A 16561-nucleotide genomic window follows, 5' to 3' on the forward strand; every position below is an offset into this window, starting at 1 on the left:
GACTGATTTACGACTACTTTTGCGACATACGTTTATGTCATCGTCAGCTGGTGTTTAATGATAATCTGCAATGGTTTAAACGGATCCATACCAAACTTATAAAGAAACATAACTGAATAGTTTAAAACCCCTGACTACTGTTTCAAACTATTACCTTTTCACGACAATGAATAGTCACGTGTCCAAACAACGCAGGATTTGCACACGTGTTTGGGTTTTTGACAGTTCATGGTTTTTGCACATGATTTGACATAACAGCATACAATTGTTTTGAAGAATAATTATTCGAATATTTAAATGATACAAATGACAACTATTTATTGAGCTTTATTTTTATATGATTTGTTTTATAACAGTTTCATCATGAACATGGACTCGAGACGTATTAGTGTCCATGTAATGATTCAACATTGAGCAATAGTTATATAGATCTAAGTATGAAGATAAAATATATATTCAGACCCATAGGAACAAGGGGAGGTGGGGCTACACTGTGTAAGATTACACTGCAATAAAACTGAACTGGAATATTTGAATTACATGTTATAATTAGGAGAAAGAGTGTCAAAATGTAAGTTAAGTGTTAAATTTTAAAGCTGTAAAGTGACTATATGCGTTTTTAAGTTCAAATAAAAGAAATACTTTTTAAGGGTTTAGTACTGCCCCCCTCCCCCGTATATATTTTATTGCATTTTGAATGTTAAGCCAATACAGCCAAGTCAATATTTGTCAAATCTAACTTAGGGGTGAAAACTGGCATTAAGTGTTGAGTGATTTATAGTGTGATGAAAATATTAGATTCAAAAGAAGATTTGTTCAGGATATTGGCACAGTATTTCAAAGATAATATATCTTCATAGGTATTTTCAACATTGGGAACTTCCTATTCATACAATGTTCTTTACAAAACAAAGTTTGGAAGTCTGAGTGCTTGAATTCCGTCCTTGTAGCTGTTGTGTCATATATGTGTTTTGAAGTTTCTCCATATCAGATTGCAGTTTTGCTTGAGATAATCTACCAAATCTAACCAACAAGTACATAGAGATATATAGTTCATGGCTACCTAATCATGAGTCAATCATGATCGAGTGTTCATTCCACTTGCCCTACCCCTCTGCGGATCGAAACGGGCAGATACGAGAACATACCCAGAGAGATGCGGCTGTGTCTTAACTGCAAAAATGTCATAGAAGATGAGAAGCATGTCCTTTTATTCTGTCCCCTTTACGACGAAATACGTTTTAGCCTCATCAACATGTGCAATAGTTTATGGATAGATTCTACTTCCTTGACAGAGCAAGATAAATATTTTAGGATTCTATCAACTGATGACCTCACCTTTTACTGTGCCAGAACCTGCCATGACATTTTATATACCCGGAGGAATATTTTATATCATTGAGTCTTAAACATTGTATTGTATATTAATGTATGTATATTTTAATATTTAGCTTTTGCTAAAAAAATATTTATTATGTGCCTGTTTACAATGTACCGTCTCTCATAAATCGCTCATAAATTACTTTTATGTAACTATATTTTTAATTTGTTTTAACACAAATGTGGTATACAAGCTAGACGTTAATAAAATCTTCTTCTTCTTCTTCTTCTTCTTCTTACTACCTAACTTCTCCTATTGCTGACAGTGCACTTTGCCGACAGTGTTATCCGAACAATTTCATGGTTCAGGGCTTACAATAGCAAATCCCTTCATCCGTAACAACCAACAAGGAATAATTTTATACTTATATTTTATTGTATATATGTATGTATATATTAACATTGATAATAAACATTTGACGCATATCACAATGTAAAATCTTATGGTTGACAGTTGATCAGAATGACATGATCAACATTTCTCACATTGTAATGTTATTACATATTTAAATACATACTTGATAATGAAAACATTTGACAATTTTAAATCCTTACAATGAAAATATTAAATGCATTTTTAACACTAAAGAGTATTTTACATTGTAAAACCCTTGAAATACTTAATTATCACTTACACTGATAAACATTAAACACTGTTTGCAGACATTGATCACAATCTTAGTCTACCTCCACTCTGTGATTCTATTAACCCAACACACTGTGGGTTAGCCATCATTAGACTACATAACCATTCATTTATATTTTCGGGGGCGGTCGGGTAGCCTAGTGGTTAAAGTGTTTGCTCATCACGCCGAGGACCCGGGTTCGATTTCCGAAATGGTACAATGTGTGAAGCTCATTTCTGACCCCCGCCATGATATTGCTGGAATATTGCTAAAAGCAGCGTAAAACCATACTCACTCACTCATTTACATTTTCAACCTTTGTTTTTGATCTACAAAGGGTTAATTACTAATGAAAACACATAGAGTTCCCCTTTCATCTACTGGGTGTTGAGAGAAATATATAAACAACAACATGTTTCGAAGCAACTCACAGATTTGTCAATATCCAGAGAGTAAAGTTATAAAAAACCCATAGTTTATTAAAAGTCTAGTCCACAATTGATGAAAGGCGTGCATTTTTCATAGCATAGGCAAAGTCCACTAAAATACCAGCTTTACTGTAGGCTATCTGCACAGTAGGTGAATAGAGATTGAACACTGACGTTATTGCTTTCAAGGATTCAAGTAAATTTTAATAACTGCATGGAAGAATGGAGAGGTTTATCATGATCAGTGTTGATTCATTTCAGATATGAAATATATGGAAATTAAAAGAATGTGTAACACTTTCAAGAATAAGGGACATTTGCAAAAACAATATTTGAAATAAAAAATAATAAAAATTTAAAAAGTCAGTAACAAATCATATGCGTCAATGGCTCGGAGCTTTAAAGTAATTGGATATAAATCTGACGGTTAATTCATTTTGGCCAGACTTTTGAACTCTGCATTGGTAATGGGATAATGTCTTAAGTAGATTACATCTATGAGGTCATGTTATCTCTGCTGTGGCCTTGACGTAAGGTCGGGAAGGTGTAACTTGTTTATCACGGCCGGAGCATTGCGGGACTCTCTCTGCCAGTCACTAACGGTACTTGTCATCTGATCAAAGGTACAATAGGCTTACATATAGCCACATGCTTCCAATGAATTTTGACAGAGTGTTAATGTAAACTGGTGGGAAGGGTTGTCCAGTCTTGTGAGGCACCGCGATTCGCTGTGCAGAGTTGCCTCCCTTAGGGATGCCAGAAACCTATGATAGTGGGTTTAAATCCCGGTTCGCCCCGATTGTGTTTCTAGGTTTGACAGCACCATACCCGTGCTTGTGGGTTTCACGGAAGTGGTAAAAACGTCTGAGACCTGCATCCTCCCACATTAAGCTGACACGCCATGATATGACTGCAATACTGTTAAAAGCGACATTAAACCGAACTCACTCACTCACTAATTTGAACTGATATTCATGTCAAAACAGTATGTACCCAGTGCAGTAGTTATCTGGGGCACAGGTGGCCCAGTCATCTGAAGGTGTCACAATTCACTGTTGAGAGTTGCTTCCCTTAGGATGCCAGAAACCTATGACCATAAGTTCGAATCCCATACTCAAGGGTTTTACCAAATTGGTAAACATCTAAGACTTGCATGCCTTTTTCTCACATCAAACTGACACACGTGATCTAACTGAGATAATGTTCCAAGCAGCGATAAAACTAAACTCACTCACTCACGGTGTTATTTTTGTCTCATTCATTTGAAGAATTGCAGAGCTGTTAGATGAGATTCTGCCTTTGTTGTAATGGATACAGGGTTAAAGTGTGTGGATATTGCTTCATCGTAATGATGTAATATCAGCAATGTGTCTGTCTCGTGACATACTTAGATGACATATCCATCTGTAAATTATACTGTGTTGTGTTGAAATGTTTACTTGTTTGTGTTTGTTGTTGAACACCACACAGCAATATTTTATCTGTATTGAGTCTGTAAATTACAAAACCTGGACCAAGAGTTGATAGTATGAGCAACAATCCACACTGGGGGTGTACAATGACATGCAATCAACCAAGTCACCGAGTCTGACCAACCGATTCATTAAGTCACTGTTATGACCAGCATAGAACAACAACCCATGAGAGTCGTAAGAGGCGACTGTTTATTAGGATCGAGTTGTCATGCTCGCTGACATGGTTCATTGTATCCAAATTACGTAAATTGATGCTCATTCTGTCAATCTCTGGAGTGTGGCATTAAACAACAACAAAACAAATAAACAAACTGATTGGAGGTTTTGATGGGGAGAACAGGTCCCGTGACATCAGTGTGACTATGTTTAATCACAAGGTCACCCGACCCGTAAAGATCCGGGGTAGAATAGGTCTTCAGGAACCCATGCTTGCCGTAAAAGGCGACTTTGCTTGTCGTAAAATGCTGAGGTGACTAACGGGATCGGATGGTCAGGCTCATTGACAGGGTTGATGAATGGCATTGTATCCCAATTACGTCGATCGATGCTCATGATGTCAATCACTGGTTTTTCTGGTCCAGACTCGATTATTTACAGAACGCCGTCATATAGCTGGAATATTGCTGAGTGCGGCGTTATACAAACAAACAAATAAACAGAAGGTCACCCTACAAGCCACGCCACGAAAAGACAATAATGGATTTCTGCTACATTGATGTTTACCTGAATACATCTAAACTGTGATCTCCATGTTCTAGCTATTATGCTTAAGTGGGCCTGATGTCTCGAAAGTGGACCCAGTAGTGATATTTATTCTGTCAGTGTGATGTTTCTGTACAGGTGCTAAAGTACTCACGGAAATGAAAGAAACCTGTTTTTTCGACCTCAGATCTTAAATAAATGCAGTTAATATACAAAATATGTATACTCAATTAGTACTAATTGGGCCTTGGCACAAATACAGCGTATCAAAGGTTTTTATGCCTTTTTACACGTAAAAGTGTGTAAAAATGTGAATAAAACAGACTATTGTGAAACAGGGCATAACCAGGTGTAAGTAGATCAAGGTGAATATCCATGACCCATGACACCTCGACGACAGATGAGACGACAGGTGCATAATGCCTATAGTCTGTTTCTGCTATGTCAATTTAGACTTAGTTTTATTTTTGAATGTTGAAAGTGCCGACAAATTACCTCCTGTAAAGTACATTTTGTATTGTTCACTGAGATCAAACTAGCAAATCCAGACTAGTACTTTTCGAGTTGTTTTGTTATTTCGTATTTACAGCGACGTAACACTTTGTGTCGATTTTTAAATTGAGAATAACGGGTTTTTTTCCATTTCCGTGAGTACTTTAGTACCTGTATGCAGCAAGGGGTAAACTAACAAGACATTCCAACCAAAGGATTCAAGCCAGTAAGGTATTGACAAGGGCTGGGACGAGTCCAAATTTACTACCCGGGTACCCACTGCAAGTCTCAAGAGTTGGGAACAAAATGTCTTATTGGTAATTGTTTTACTGCAGCCCTGGCTAAAGCTTTTTAGATACATGTATCAAGCAATCAGATCATGCGTTCACTGAAGTTGACTGAAGCTTTATCTTTACTCAAACATGTACAACTGAAAAGGAATATGTGCATCGTCAGAAGGAAATGCGAACATTAGCGACTTATAGTGTAACCGCTGGGCTATATTGTGAGTTTTTGTCATTAAACAATATATCATGTGACCGGGTCATGTGACCACGGGTCCGGGTAGTCCTGTGGGTACCCGGGTCCTACTCAGGACCGACCGACCCGAGTACCCGAGTTACCCAGCCCTAGTATCGACCATTTGATATTCTGGGCAGGGGCCTGAGATTTTATCCAAAAAAATATTTTTTTTCCGAAATTTCTTGAAAAAAATAATTATGTTTCAGACTGTTTTTCAAAAAAAGAAATTGCCTGCCACAAAATAGTACATTGTTGCAAGGCGTCTTTCTTAAAAAGGTTTCATGCTCCTCGTTATATAATATCTGGTTTTGTAGCTGAAGCTGAAAGAATATCTGATCTCTATACAAATTCTCCCTCCTCCCCGATTATCAAAAGGTTGTTGCATTTTATAAAGCTCAATGTGTACAGTCCATTTTCCAGTGTCCCTGGCCCTGATATTGCTGAAATATTGCTAAAAGCGGTGTGAATTTTCAGACTATGTCAATTAAAGAAAAACTGCCGTCATTTCTGGTTGATATTGAGAAGGACTTGGATCGTACAGTGAAATTCTTGCTGGAAAACTCTCAAGATGAGGAATTTGGGTTTGTATCCGACTTATTTCTGCATCAATGTTGTGATGAGGAATAACTGTTTAAAAATAATGTGGAAGTTACCTTTAAGCCTGAAACACATAGGCACGTAGATTATTACCTTGGACCAGTTATGCTTAAAAAATACAAGAAGTGGTTCTCAGGCAATGGCTTTTGAAAATATAGTGCAGGCGGGAGGTGTTCTTTCCTTTTTCTTTTTTTTTGAGGGGGGAGGGTTCAAACTAGTATGTAACAAAACAGCTATGTAAGGAAATAAACAATTGTGTACAATCAACCCTGGGAAAGGCCCTCCCTTTATATATGTATTCAGTATTTGACTACCGTTAAACTTGGAATATTCAAGGATTCTCTTTGTATGTGATGGAAATAAAAACGAAACATGCGGCGAACTTTATGGTGATGCGGGTGAAACCTGAGAACCAAGACTTATTTTTTTAGCCTTATAGGGCTGTTATACATATAGATGCAGTTTTATATGGTGTTGTAGCTGAAGTTGGTGATGAAGCTGATGTTTATGCTGTTGTAGGGATATGCTGTAGTGAACGCTGCTTTGATTTCAACTATAATATAGCATGTGTTCTTTATGTGGGATGAAAGCCTGAAGTGATGCAGGTGTCTGACATTTCCACCTTGGTATAATCCATGCATGAGCATGCTGTGCTGACCAACCAAAGATCAAAATCAGAGGGATTCTGCAGTTCTAACCCATGATCATAGGATCCTGGCATGACAAGGGACACTACTCTGCACAGAAGCCTCAAATGATTCAGGGCAACCCTTGCACTTTTACCATGGAGAATAGTCGCCTGTTTTAGTAGGCCTACGTTGTTTGAGGCCATGATAATTCAATTAAAAGTAACCAACCAGACTTCCCTCAAACTTTTGGGGACGGTAGTGTAGGCTAGCGGTTAAAGTGTTTGCTCGTCAAACCTTAGACCCAAGTTATGTTCCTAAAATGATACGTGTCAAGCCTATTTCTGGTGTACCCTGGCATGAGAATTCTGAAGTACTGCAAACATAAATTAGCCTTACTCAGTCACTTACCCATTCAGGCTTTCCTTGAAATGTGTTCACATTGTGACTGTGCAGCTTAAAGGTGGTTGTCCAGGTATGAGATGGTCATTTCAAGAGGACCAGAATTTCAGAAATATTATGTCACCTACCTCAAATGTTGATTAGCCTAAACTTGAAAAAAGTTTTATTGTGTCCTTAAATTGAAACTAAGTTCTTCTTTCAGAGCTGCCTCCGTGGTCTAGTGGTAGAGCGTCCGCCCGGAGAGCGGAAGGTCCGGGGTTCGATCCCCGGCCGCGTCATACCAAAAGACATTAAAAGATGGTACTAGTTGTTACACTGTCTGGCGCTCGGCATTAAGGGGCTAAAACAAGGACTGGTCGGCTCCGAGTCAGTATACTGAGTATACTGAGTATACTGAGTGGGGTATTCATGTTAAACTGCGGCATGGTATCTCAGTGTGCTAGCACTATAAATCGGCATCAGTCCGGACTAGTACAAGCAGCCACACAAACACACTCACACGTACATGCACGTCGCTATATAAGTGCAATAATCTTGGACGCAACGTTAAACCCCATTTCACCCCACATCTTCTTTCAGGGGGTTCTTCATCTGCCTTGGTCCGGATATTATATGGTCTCTGGTACAGCGGTAAACAAGAAACAAACAATAAAGAGGCAGTTCTTTGTCCTGTTTCAGCTTTTTGATTGAATCTTCCAGGAAAAGTCCTGTGAATCACTTTGCTTCAGAGTGAGCGAGTTGGTGTTTACTGAGTTTCTTTAGCAGTATTCCAGATATATCACAGCAGGGGACACCAGAAATGGACTTCACGCATTGTACCCATGTGGGGAATCGAAACATGTTTTTCATATTGATTGTATATTGTTGGATGAGTATCTCAAAGTGACAGGCACTACGACTGTCGTAAGCCTATGGGAGCTACAATCATCTTAGCGCTAAGATCGTTTTGTGCAAGCGGGCCCTGATCTGTCACAGTACCATATAATTCATACATGGTAAAAGTGCATGTTCTTAATAATGTAATGCATCTCTGTCCACAATTAAGACAGCCACTGCAACTTTTATCAAAATCGGATCAAGAGAAAAGTTTGGAAAGAAGGTAACCATTGTAAGAGACATTGCTATGAATGTGATTGCCATATATTTTAGCACTGTGAATTTTGTATTATGTCTGACAGAAATTATTTCTTTTCACTGCTGATTGATAATATTGATGTTGATGTATATGTGAAAATATATATGCTTGACAGTGTTTCTCGGTGCAGATGTTCATGACTTGACTGGGCCGGTGGGGTAGTCCAGTGTTTAAAGCATTCGCTTGTCACGCCGAATACCCAGGTTCGGTTCCCCACATGGGTACAATGTGTGAAGCCGATTTCTGGTGTCCCCTGCCGTGTTATTGTTAAAACTGGCGTAAAACTCTACTCGCTCGCTCATGACTGACGAAACAGATGATGAAACTTGGGAATACATCAAACTGTCTTTCTGCCACTTTATATGGAATTTGAAGAAATACCTTATGTATATCTACTTGACACTTATACCATACTGCTCACAAATTGTACATGATAAACTGTGTATTCATCACACTGTATGACATAATTTCATTTTATATAGTCAAGAAATCTCAATAATGTATTATAAATAATGTATTTGTCTATGTAAGAAATTCAACTTCATTCATTCATTCATTCATTCATTCATTCATTCATTCATTCATTCATTCATAAAACGTAAACTTTATTGATAACAGCTTCGGGTTTATTGCATAAAGCGATGTGTAACCTTAGGTGTCGGGTACTGTACCCTTCTACCTTTGGTCACTTGCTCTGGTTAACCACTCCTTGGTTCTGGGGATATGTAGCTCTCAAATCACAAGTCAACTAGGGTGCTCCAGTGCGTTTATTGAAGATAGAAGTTATGGCAAATGTACACAAGGTCCTCAGTTATTATCTTGTTGACTGTATTACTTAAATACAACACATACCTAAATGATGCATTGACGAGCCTGATAGCTTTTCTGATCCACTGGGGGCGGTCGGGTAGCCTAGTGGTTAAAGCGTTCGCTCGTCACGCCGAAGACCTGGGTTCGATTCCCGACATGGGTACAATGTGAGAAGCCCATTTCTGGTGTCCCCCGCCGTGATATTGCTGGAATATTGCTAAAAGCGGCGTAAAACCACACTCACTCACTCACTCTGATCCACTGTTAACTCTACTACTTTACTGACCCGGAATTTCAATCTACAGAGACAACTAACAAAATACTATCGATGATAATTTTAGCTCCTCCCACCGAAATACTTTTGACATCATGAGAAATGAGTCCTAACGCTCACTTCCCTATGAACCCCAATTTCCATTCCGATCAGTTTTACCATCAGACTCCTCTCGACTAAACCACTCAATTACTTTCCTAAAGTCATGGTCAACACGGGCCATGGTGCCTGTTGGAGAGGAGGATGTGGGACCATTAGCTTGGAATATGGTTCTAAGGGATGGGGAGCCGGTGAAGATGGTATCCATTAAGTTGTACATTGTCTTTGTTACTCACCAACTTCTAGAATGCCAATCAAACGCCCCCCTATGTTCATATCTCTCATTGTTCTAGCACCACCATCTGCTGATTGACAGTTAATGACGGTACAATACGAACATCCCATCTGTTTCATAACGTGGTTTAGGGGCGGTCGGGTAGCCTAGTGGTTAAAGCGTTCGCTCGTCACGCCGAAGACCCGGGTTCGATGCCCGACATGGATACAATGTGTGAAGCCCCTTTCTGGTGTCTGGAATATTGCTAAAAGCGGCGTAATACCATACTCACTCACTCATTCACTCACTCATTAAGTGGTTTGGTCAACCCTTTACATTCTTGTCCCTTTAGGCAATTCTATTAGTTTAGTGTCTGATGCGAGAGCTAGAATCCCGGTAGCATACGCATCATCAATCCATATTGACTGGATGTTAGCTGAGGTTCTGTATAGCTTCTTGATAACAGGAAGTGTTGTCATGTAGGCAAACCCTCCACAATATGGCGGATACCTGGGGAACGGATAATCCTTCTCAGCCACGGCCCACTTTCCGACTTTAAGTCTTTTGCTCCGCACGATAAGGAAGCATAATATATTCCCCGCAGGAATAGGGTTAAACAACAGGTACCTCAAGACGTTGTTAGTATGTAAAATGACATCATCGTCAATTTTGATGACGTACTTCACATTTTTGCAGTAGGTGAGAACCCAGTGAAAGGCCATGATGTGTTTATGGGTCATATTGTGGTAAGAATCTATGAAGTTCCCTTGCACCATGTCGCGATATTTCTGTGATTCTCTTTTAACTTCTGTCTGTAATGAAGCATTGTTAGTTTGCCCCACAAAGAAAACAACAGTCAGTACTGATCCATGTTTAGCGTCCGATCCACTTGTGATTTTCCTGATTTTCTGTCGCTTCTTGAAGTTGTACATGGCAGTATGCACTATCACCACTATGGAGGCCCTGTCCTTACAGTTGTTGGAGTTCATTGCGAATTTGTACTGATGTAAATTATCCCAAACATCAACATTATTATCTGCAATTCTGAGATATCGCAGTATTGGGGACGCCGTCGTCATTCCATTAGTTGAAGAAGACAGGAGTGCAACATCGGCTCCACCAGAAGCAGTCGTAAAATCGTACCTGCTTCCCAGCACAAACACAGCATACGCTAGGCACAGGGTTAGCATCAGTTGCCATGGGTTCCTCCTTAACCTCCCCAGACAGTGGATCATGCTAACCATCCTGGAACAAAAACCACATTCATGAATAGTCGATACCAACTTTGTTATAGTCGACAGTTGCATTTATTGTGAGCATTAGTCATTACTGCTTGTGGGTAGAAATTAGAAATATTAATATTTGGGGCATGAAATCGTTCATTGGAAATCCCCATATTACAGAGAGTTTCAGAAAATGCTCTAATTTTATCACAGAAGGTTGACCTACCGACAGAGAAGTACATCTGTATGGGTGGACATGCGGCCAGTAGTACAATAACAATGTTTAACCACACAGTGAGTAACAGTTCAGATATGTCATGGCAGCCTGTAAATAACCGAGCCTGGTTCAGTCCAGGTATGCCAGTCTGTTCATAATTGAACCTGGTTCAGTCCAGGTATGCCAGCCTGTTAATAATTGAACCTGGTTCAATCCAGGTCTGCCAGCCTGTTAATAATTGAACCTGGTTCAGTCCAGGTATGTCATGACAGCCTTTAAATAATCTAACCTAGTTCAGTCCAGGTATGTCATGACACCCAGCAAATAATCAACCCTGGTTCAGTCCAGGTATTTCATGACAGCCTGTAAATGACTGGGTCTGGTTCAGTCTAGGTATGTCAAGACAACCAGCAAATAATCAACCCTGGTTCAGTCCAGGTATGTCATGACACCCAGCAAATAATTAACCCTGGTTCAGTCCAGGTATGTCATGACACCCAGCAAATAATTAACCCTGGTTCAGTCCAGGTATTTCATGACAGCCTGTAAATGACTGGGTCTGGTTCAGTCCAGGTATTTCATGACAGCCTGTAAATGACTGGGTCTGGTTCAGTCCAGGTATGTCATGCCAACCAGCAAATAATTAACCCTGGTTCAGTCCAGGTATGTCATGACACCCAGCAAATAATCAACCCTGGTTCAGTCTAGGTATGTCATGACAACCAGCAAATAATTAACCCTGGTTCAGTCCAGGTATTTTATGACAGCCTGTAAATGACTGGGTCTGGTTCAGTCCAGGTATGTCATGACAACCAGCAAATAATCAACCCTGGTTCAGTCCAGGTATTTCATGACAGCCTGTAAATGACTGGGTCTGGTTCAGTCCAGGTATGTCATGACAACCAGCAAATAATCAACCCTGGTTCAGTCCAGGTATGTCATGACACCCAGAAAATAATCAGCCCTCGTTCAGTCCAGGTATGTCATGACAACCAGCAAATAATCAACCCTGGTTCAGTCCAGGTATGTCATGACAACCAGCAAATAATCAACCCTGGTTCAGTCCAGGTATTTCATGACAGCCTGTAAATGACTGGGTCTGGTTCAGTCCAGGTGTGTCATGACATCCAGCAAATAATCAACCCTGGTTCAGTCCAGGTATTTCATGACAGCCTGTAAATGGCTGGGTCTAAGTAGGCCCAGGTATGTTATAACATCCTGTAAATAATGGAGCGTTGTTCAATCCATGTATGTCAAGAAAACCTGTAAGTAATCGAGCCAGGTTGAGCCCAGGTTTGTCAAGAAAACCTGTAAAGCGGGGTAGAGACGAAAATAGATTATTCATTACGAGTGTATTTTAATAATGGGAAATGTCAACCGAGTCTTAGTTCATCGGTATCTGCCGACCTTTTGGCGAGACAAATACCGATTAACGTGACGAGGTAAATCATCATATTAAAAAATACAGGAGGGGTAAATTCTATTTAACATTTTTGCCTGAACGTTTTCCCAATTTAGATAAAAGAAAATGACCCGAAAGTGTTGAAATCGTACGGTACATTATGCGTAGAGATACATTTAGTCCTTGCTCCGAAGAGGGGTATGTTATTTTACATACCTGATTTTATAATGAGTTGCGTATACGCTGTTTCTTCGAGATTCACAAATTATCTACCCAACATGTTGTACTTGATTCGAACCCGGGTCTTCGGCGTGACGAGCGAAAGTTTTAACCACTACAGCTAGGCTACCCGACCGCCCCTACACTTGGTGAGAGTCAGCTGTGGGTAAGGACAATATATTTTCGTGGTGTTTTGTTCACGAGGAACCAAACTATTCCAACACAAATATCGATATTGAAACTGTATACGTTTAGTTATAAAAAACACACACCATAAGAAATGATGAAATCGTACTTCATAAAAAACAGGTAATAGAGAAATGGATGGTCCTATCTAACCTATAACTTAGTCCTTAGATTCCAACATTCTCCTGATTGCGTAAGTGTAATTTGACTAATGTTGCAGCATTATTAATTGACAACTAGACTTTTCATCAAATGTAATGAAATACCAAAAAATAACACCATTCTTTTTGACGGTTTTATGTCTTTGATAACGTCGGAGAAGGACGGCACTGGTATTTTGATTAATATACACCTCCCCTAATTTTCGTTCATGGTATGGAAAATCTCGATGTGTGAAACGGAATTTGACGCTTTTTTCGACAAAAGAAAATATGACTGCTTTCACCAAGTAAATAATGTATTGAATATGTAAACAATTAGATAGTTTATCGTGTATCTGAAATGGGCAAGACACGCACCTGTTTGGCATCAATTAATGTAATGAAATACCCAAAAGAATATTTCAAAACAACAAAAATTATCTTCAGTATTGGACATATATTTGTTCATTATTATGTTATTAGTTCTCTTCATCTCGTCTCAGAATTACACACTAAAAGATGCGAAGAAAGCCCTATTGGTATAGAATTATCAGGATAATCGTTTAAGGTTTAACCGACGGGGTACCTGGTATGGGTTTTAATGTCCTGTGATCACAATATTGAAAAATGAACCCATTGATTATATAATATTCAAAACGAGAGGAATAATTCGTAAATTGTTTGTGACTAGCGCGCACCTGGCGAATCGTTAGATATATCACTGTTCTGTGTATCAAACGACATAAAAACAATTCCAAGACCAAGACAATTCTTTTAGAAATGTGTGCATATATTTTAACGAAAAATATTATCCATTTTGTTAAAGTATTTTATTCAGTTTTAGTTATAAATCATAATGAAACGGCTATTCGTGGACATTGGTTATATGAACTTATAATATTGACTTTTACACATCCCAAGAAATACGTACATGCTGCAGTTACATTTACACTTCATCTTGTAACACTTGTCCAAAGGAAAGAAATGTCGTATTCGACACTATAAACCTATCAATTCTTATGTAAACAATATTCAAACAAACAGGAGATTATCAAAGGTTCATACATGTTGTGGCATATATCTACGTGTGAAATCATTTTAAACATTGACAAATATCCAAAGTAAAATTAATTGTGCGAAAAATTGTATAACAGATATGCAAAATCTACATCATAACTAAAACTGTAAATAGCATGATACAATGATCGTGTGCACTCTCATTCAAGGACCTTCACCTCAAAGAAATTACCAAATATGTAGAATAATGTTGACGTATGACATCACTACCTGTGACCGACTTTTACAAAATGGCGTGTTCACTGTCAACGGTACGCGGGATTTTTTTACGAGGGGACTTTCGTTGATTCAGGGATAGTATATACATAAATGTGACATGTAAGTAATCAGAAACATTCTGACAAGCTATGTACTGTTATTTGTTGTTATAATTTTCATTGAAACAAACCGAAATAATCAGAAATTCCGATAAATACCATTGTCGTTGTGCGTGATTTTGCGTCAGTCATGCGTATGATTTCATTTGTTGAGACACTACATATGAATAAACTAATGGATGCCACTGTGGCACCCTTTAGGGTTTTGAAAAAAAAAGATTAGAAAAAATTGGCCCAATTTTCATATATTCGGCTTCATTTATGTAGTCAGCAAGAAACACATAATGAACTTTTCAGAGTGTATAGATGTTAAATACACTTGATATACAACATATATGTTTAAGCCTGTTGGATAAAAGAGTGCTTTGACAATATCCTTAAAAGTATTTTAACTTATTGTTTCAATGAATATATAAATATAATAGTCAGCCTACCTGTATATTCATTCAACTGCTATGAACGTACGTATGTTCCCGAGCAGTCATTCCGTCCAATGTTGCGTAACAACGCGGCATCGACTGCTTTGTGTCTTCGCTTGGGTAGGTCTCACCAGCCCCTTCTTTTCGGGTCTGCAGCTTTCTCAGCTTATTGTCGTTATTGTGCATGTACAACCCATATTGCCGTAAAAGGAGATTATGTTTGTCGTAATTATAGGGATGGGAGGGGTAACTCGGGTCGGGTAGTTACTGAGTAGGACCCGACTACCCGTGATTAGTCACATGATTATTTTTGTTTACTGGCAAAAATTATCTAGAATTCAATGGTTACAATAATAGTGACAAATGTTCACATTTCTTTCTGATAATGCACACATTCCTTCTGACTTTTTATGTTTGCATAAAGATAAATCTTCAGTCAACTTCAGTGTATGCATGACCTGATCGGTTTATACGTGTATCTAAATTTATTTTGACAGGAGTACGGTCAAACTTTTCCCAATCGGACATTTTGAACCTACCTCGTGAGACCTACAGCGGGTACCCGGGTAGGGACGGGTAATAGGGGGGCAGGTAATAGGGGGACAGGTACCTGGGTAGCAAATGTGGAACCAGCCCTAGCCTAGGCTCGCTGACTTGGTTGATGCATGTCATCGCATCCCAATTGCATGGATCGATGCTCATCATGACACTTCCTGGATTACATGAAGGTAAACCAAATTGTATCCCTTGGACTAAAAATATTCATAAGTCAATATATATGGTATTTCTGACCGTCACACTGGCACATCTTTCAGAGTGAGTGAGTGAGTTGTGTTTAACGCCGCTTTTAACAGTATTCAAGTTATATCGCGGTGTGTCAGCTTAATGTGAGAGGAAAGCCCGAAGTGATGCAGTTCTCAGACGTTTACCACTTCGGTGAGACCCACGAGCACGGGTATGGTGCTGACAAACCTAGAAACATAATTGTGGCGAACGGGGATTCGAACCCACAATCATAGGTTTCTGGCGTGCCCAAGGGACGCAACTCTGCACAGCGAATCGCGGCGCCTTAGACGACTGGGCCACCCGTGCCCCCGGTACATTTTTCAGAAGCAAAGGACTAAACTGATTATAATAGTGCAGTTTCCACTCACCTTAACTTATAAGTATTGGAGAAAACACGCTTACGAGGTTTTGGTAGACAAAGCATGCCCTGGGGAGATGGAAAAACCAAGGGGGCGAAGCCCCGCGGTTTTTCCCGACCCCCAGGGCATCTCTGTCTACCAAAACCGAGGGAACGTGTTTTTCCATACTTATAAACCGTCTAAATTGATTAAATGTTATAACGAGCATCTATAAATGAGGCGCTTCATTATAGCGCTTCCATGAAGACGTGATATCATAACTTGCACGTGAAATTCGCTGACTTGCCAGGCGTCCAAGAGCACTTGGATGTGTCAACAACAAAACACAACTAAAATACTTACTTTTAAATGAAAGTGAAATCTTCGGTTTCTAAATGTTTGCGTTGCAATTTTCCACTTCTTTTAAACTTTTCAAAACGAGAATTCGCAAATTT

At 39.2% G+C, this 16561-nt stretch overlaps 1 protein-coding gene across 1 annotated transcript; it reads right to left on the reverse strand.

Annotated features, from left to right (window-relative positions):
• Positions 1–9506: 9506 nt before the first annotated feature.
• Positions 9507–15108, reverse strand: LOC139445517 (beta-1,3-galactosyltransferase 1-like). The gene is made up of 2 exons (XM_071226657.1): positions 14998–15108; positions 9507–11027 (listed from the first exon to the last, which is right to left on the reverse strand). The coding sequence occupies exon 2, from the start codon at positions 11024–11026 to the stop codon at positions 10115–10117; it is 912 nt and encodes a 303-aa protein (XP_071082758.1). The 5' UTR covers position 11027; positions 14998–15108; the 3' UTR covers positions 9507–10114.
• Between the last annotated feature and the right edge of the window lie 1453 nt (positions 15109–16561).

Source organism: Haliotis cracherodii, unplaced genomic scaffold (genome assembly GCF_022045235.1).
Source record: "Haliotis cracherodii isolate W230 unplaced genomic scaffold, xgHalCrac1.p SCAF_6, whole genome shotgun sequence".
NCBI lineage: Eukaryota > Metazoa > Mollusca > Gastropoda > Lepetellida > Haliotidae > Haliotis > Haliotis cracherodii.

Excerpts from the sequence above, each read along its gene's own strand:
- LOC139445517 (XM_071226657.1), bottom strand. The coding sequence starts at position 11,026 with ATGGTTAGCATGATCCACTGTCTGGGGAGGTTAAGGAGGAACCCATGG.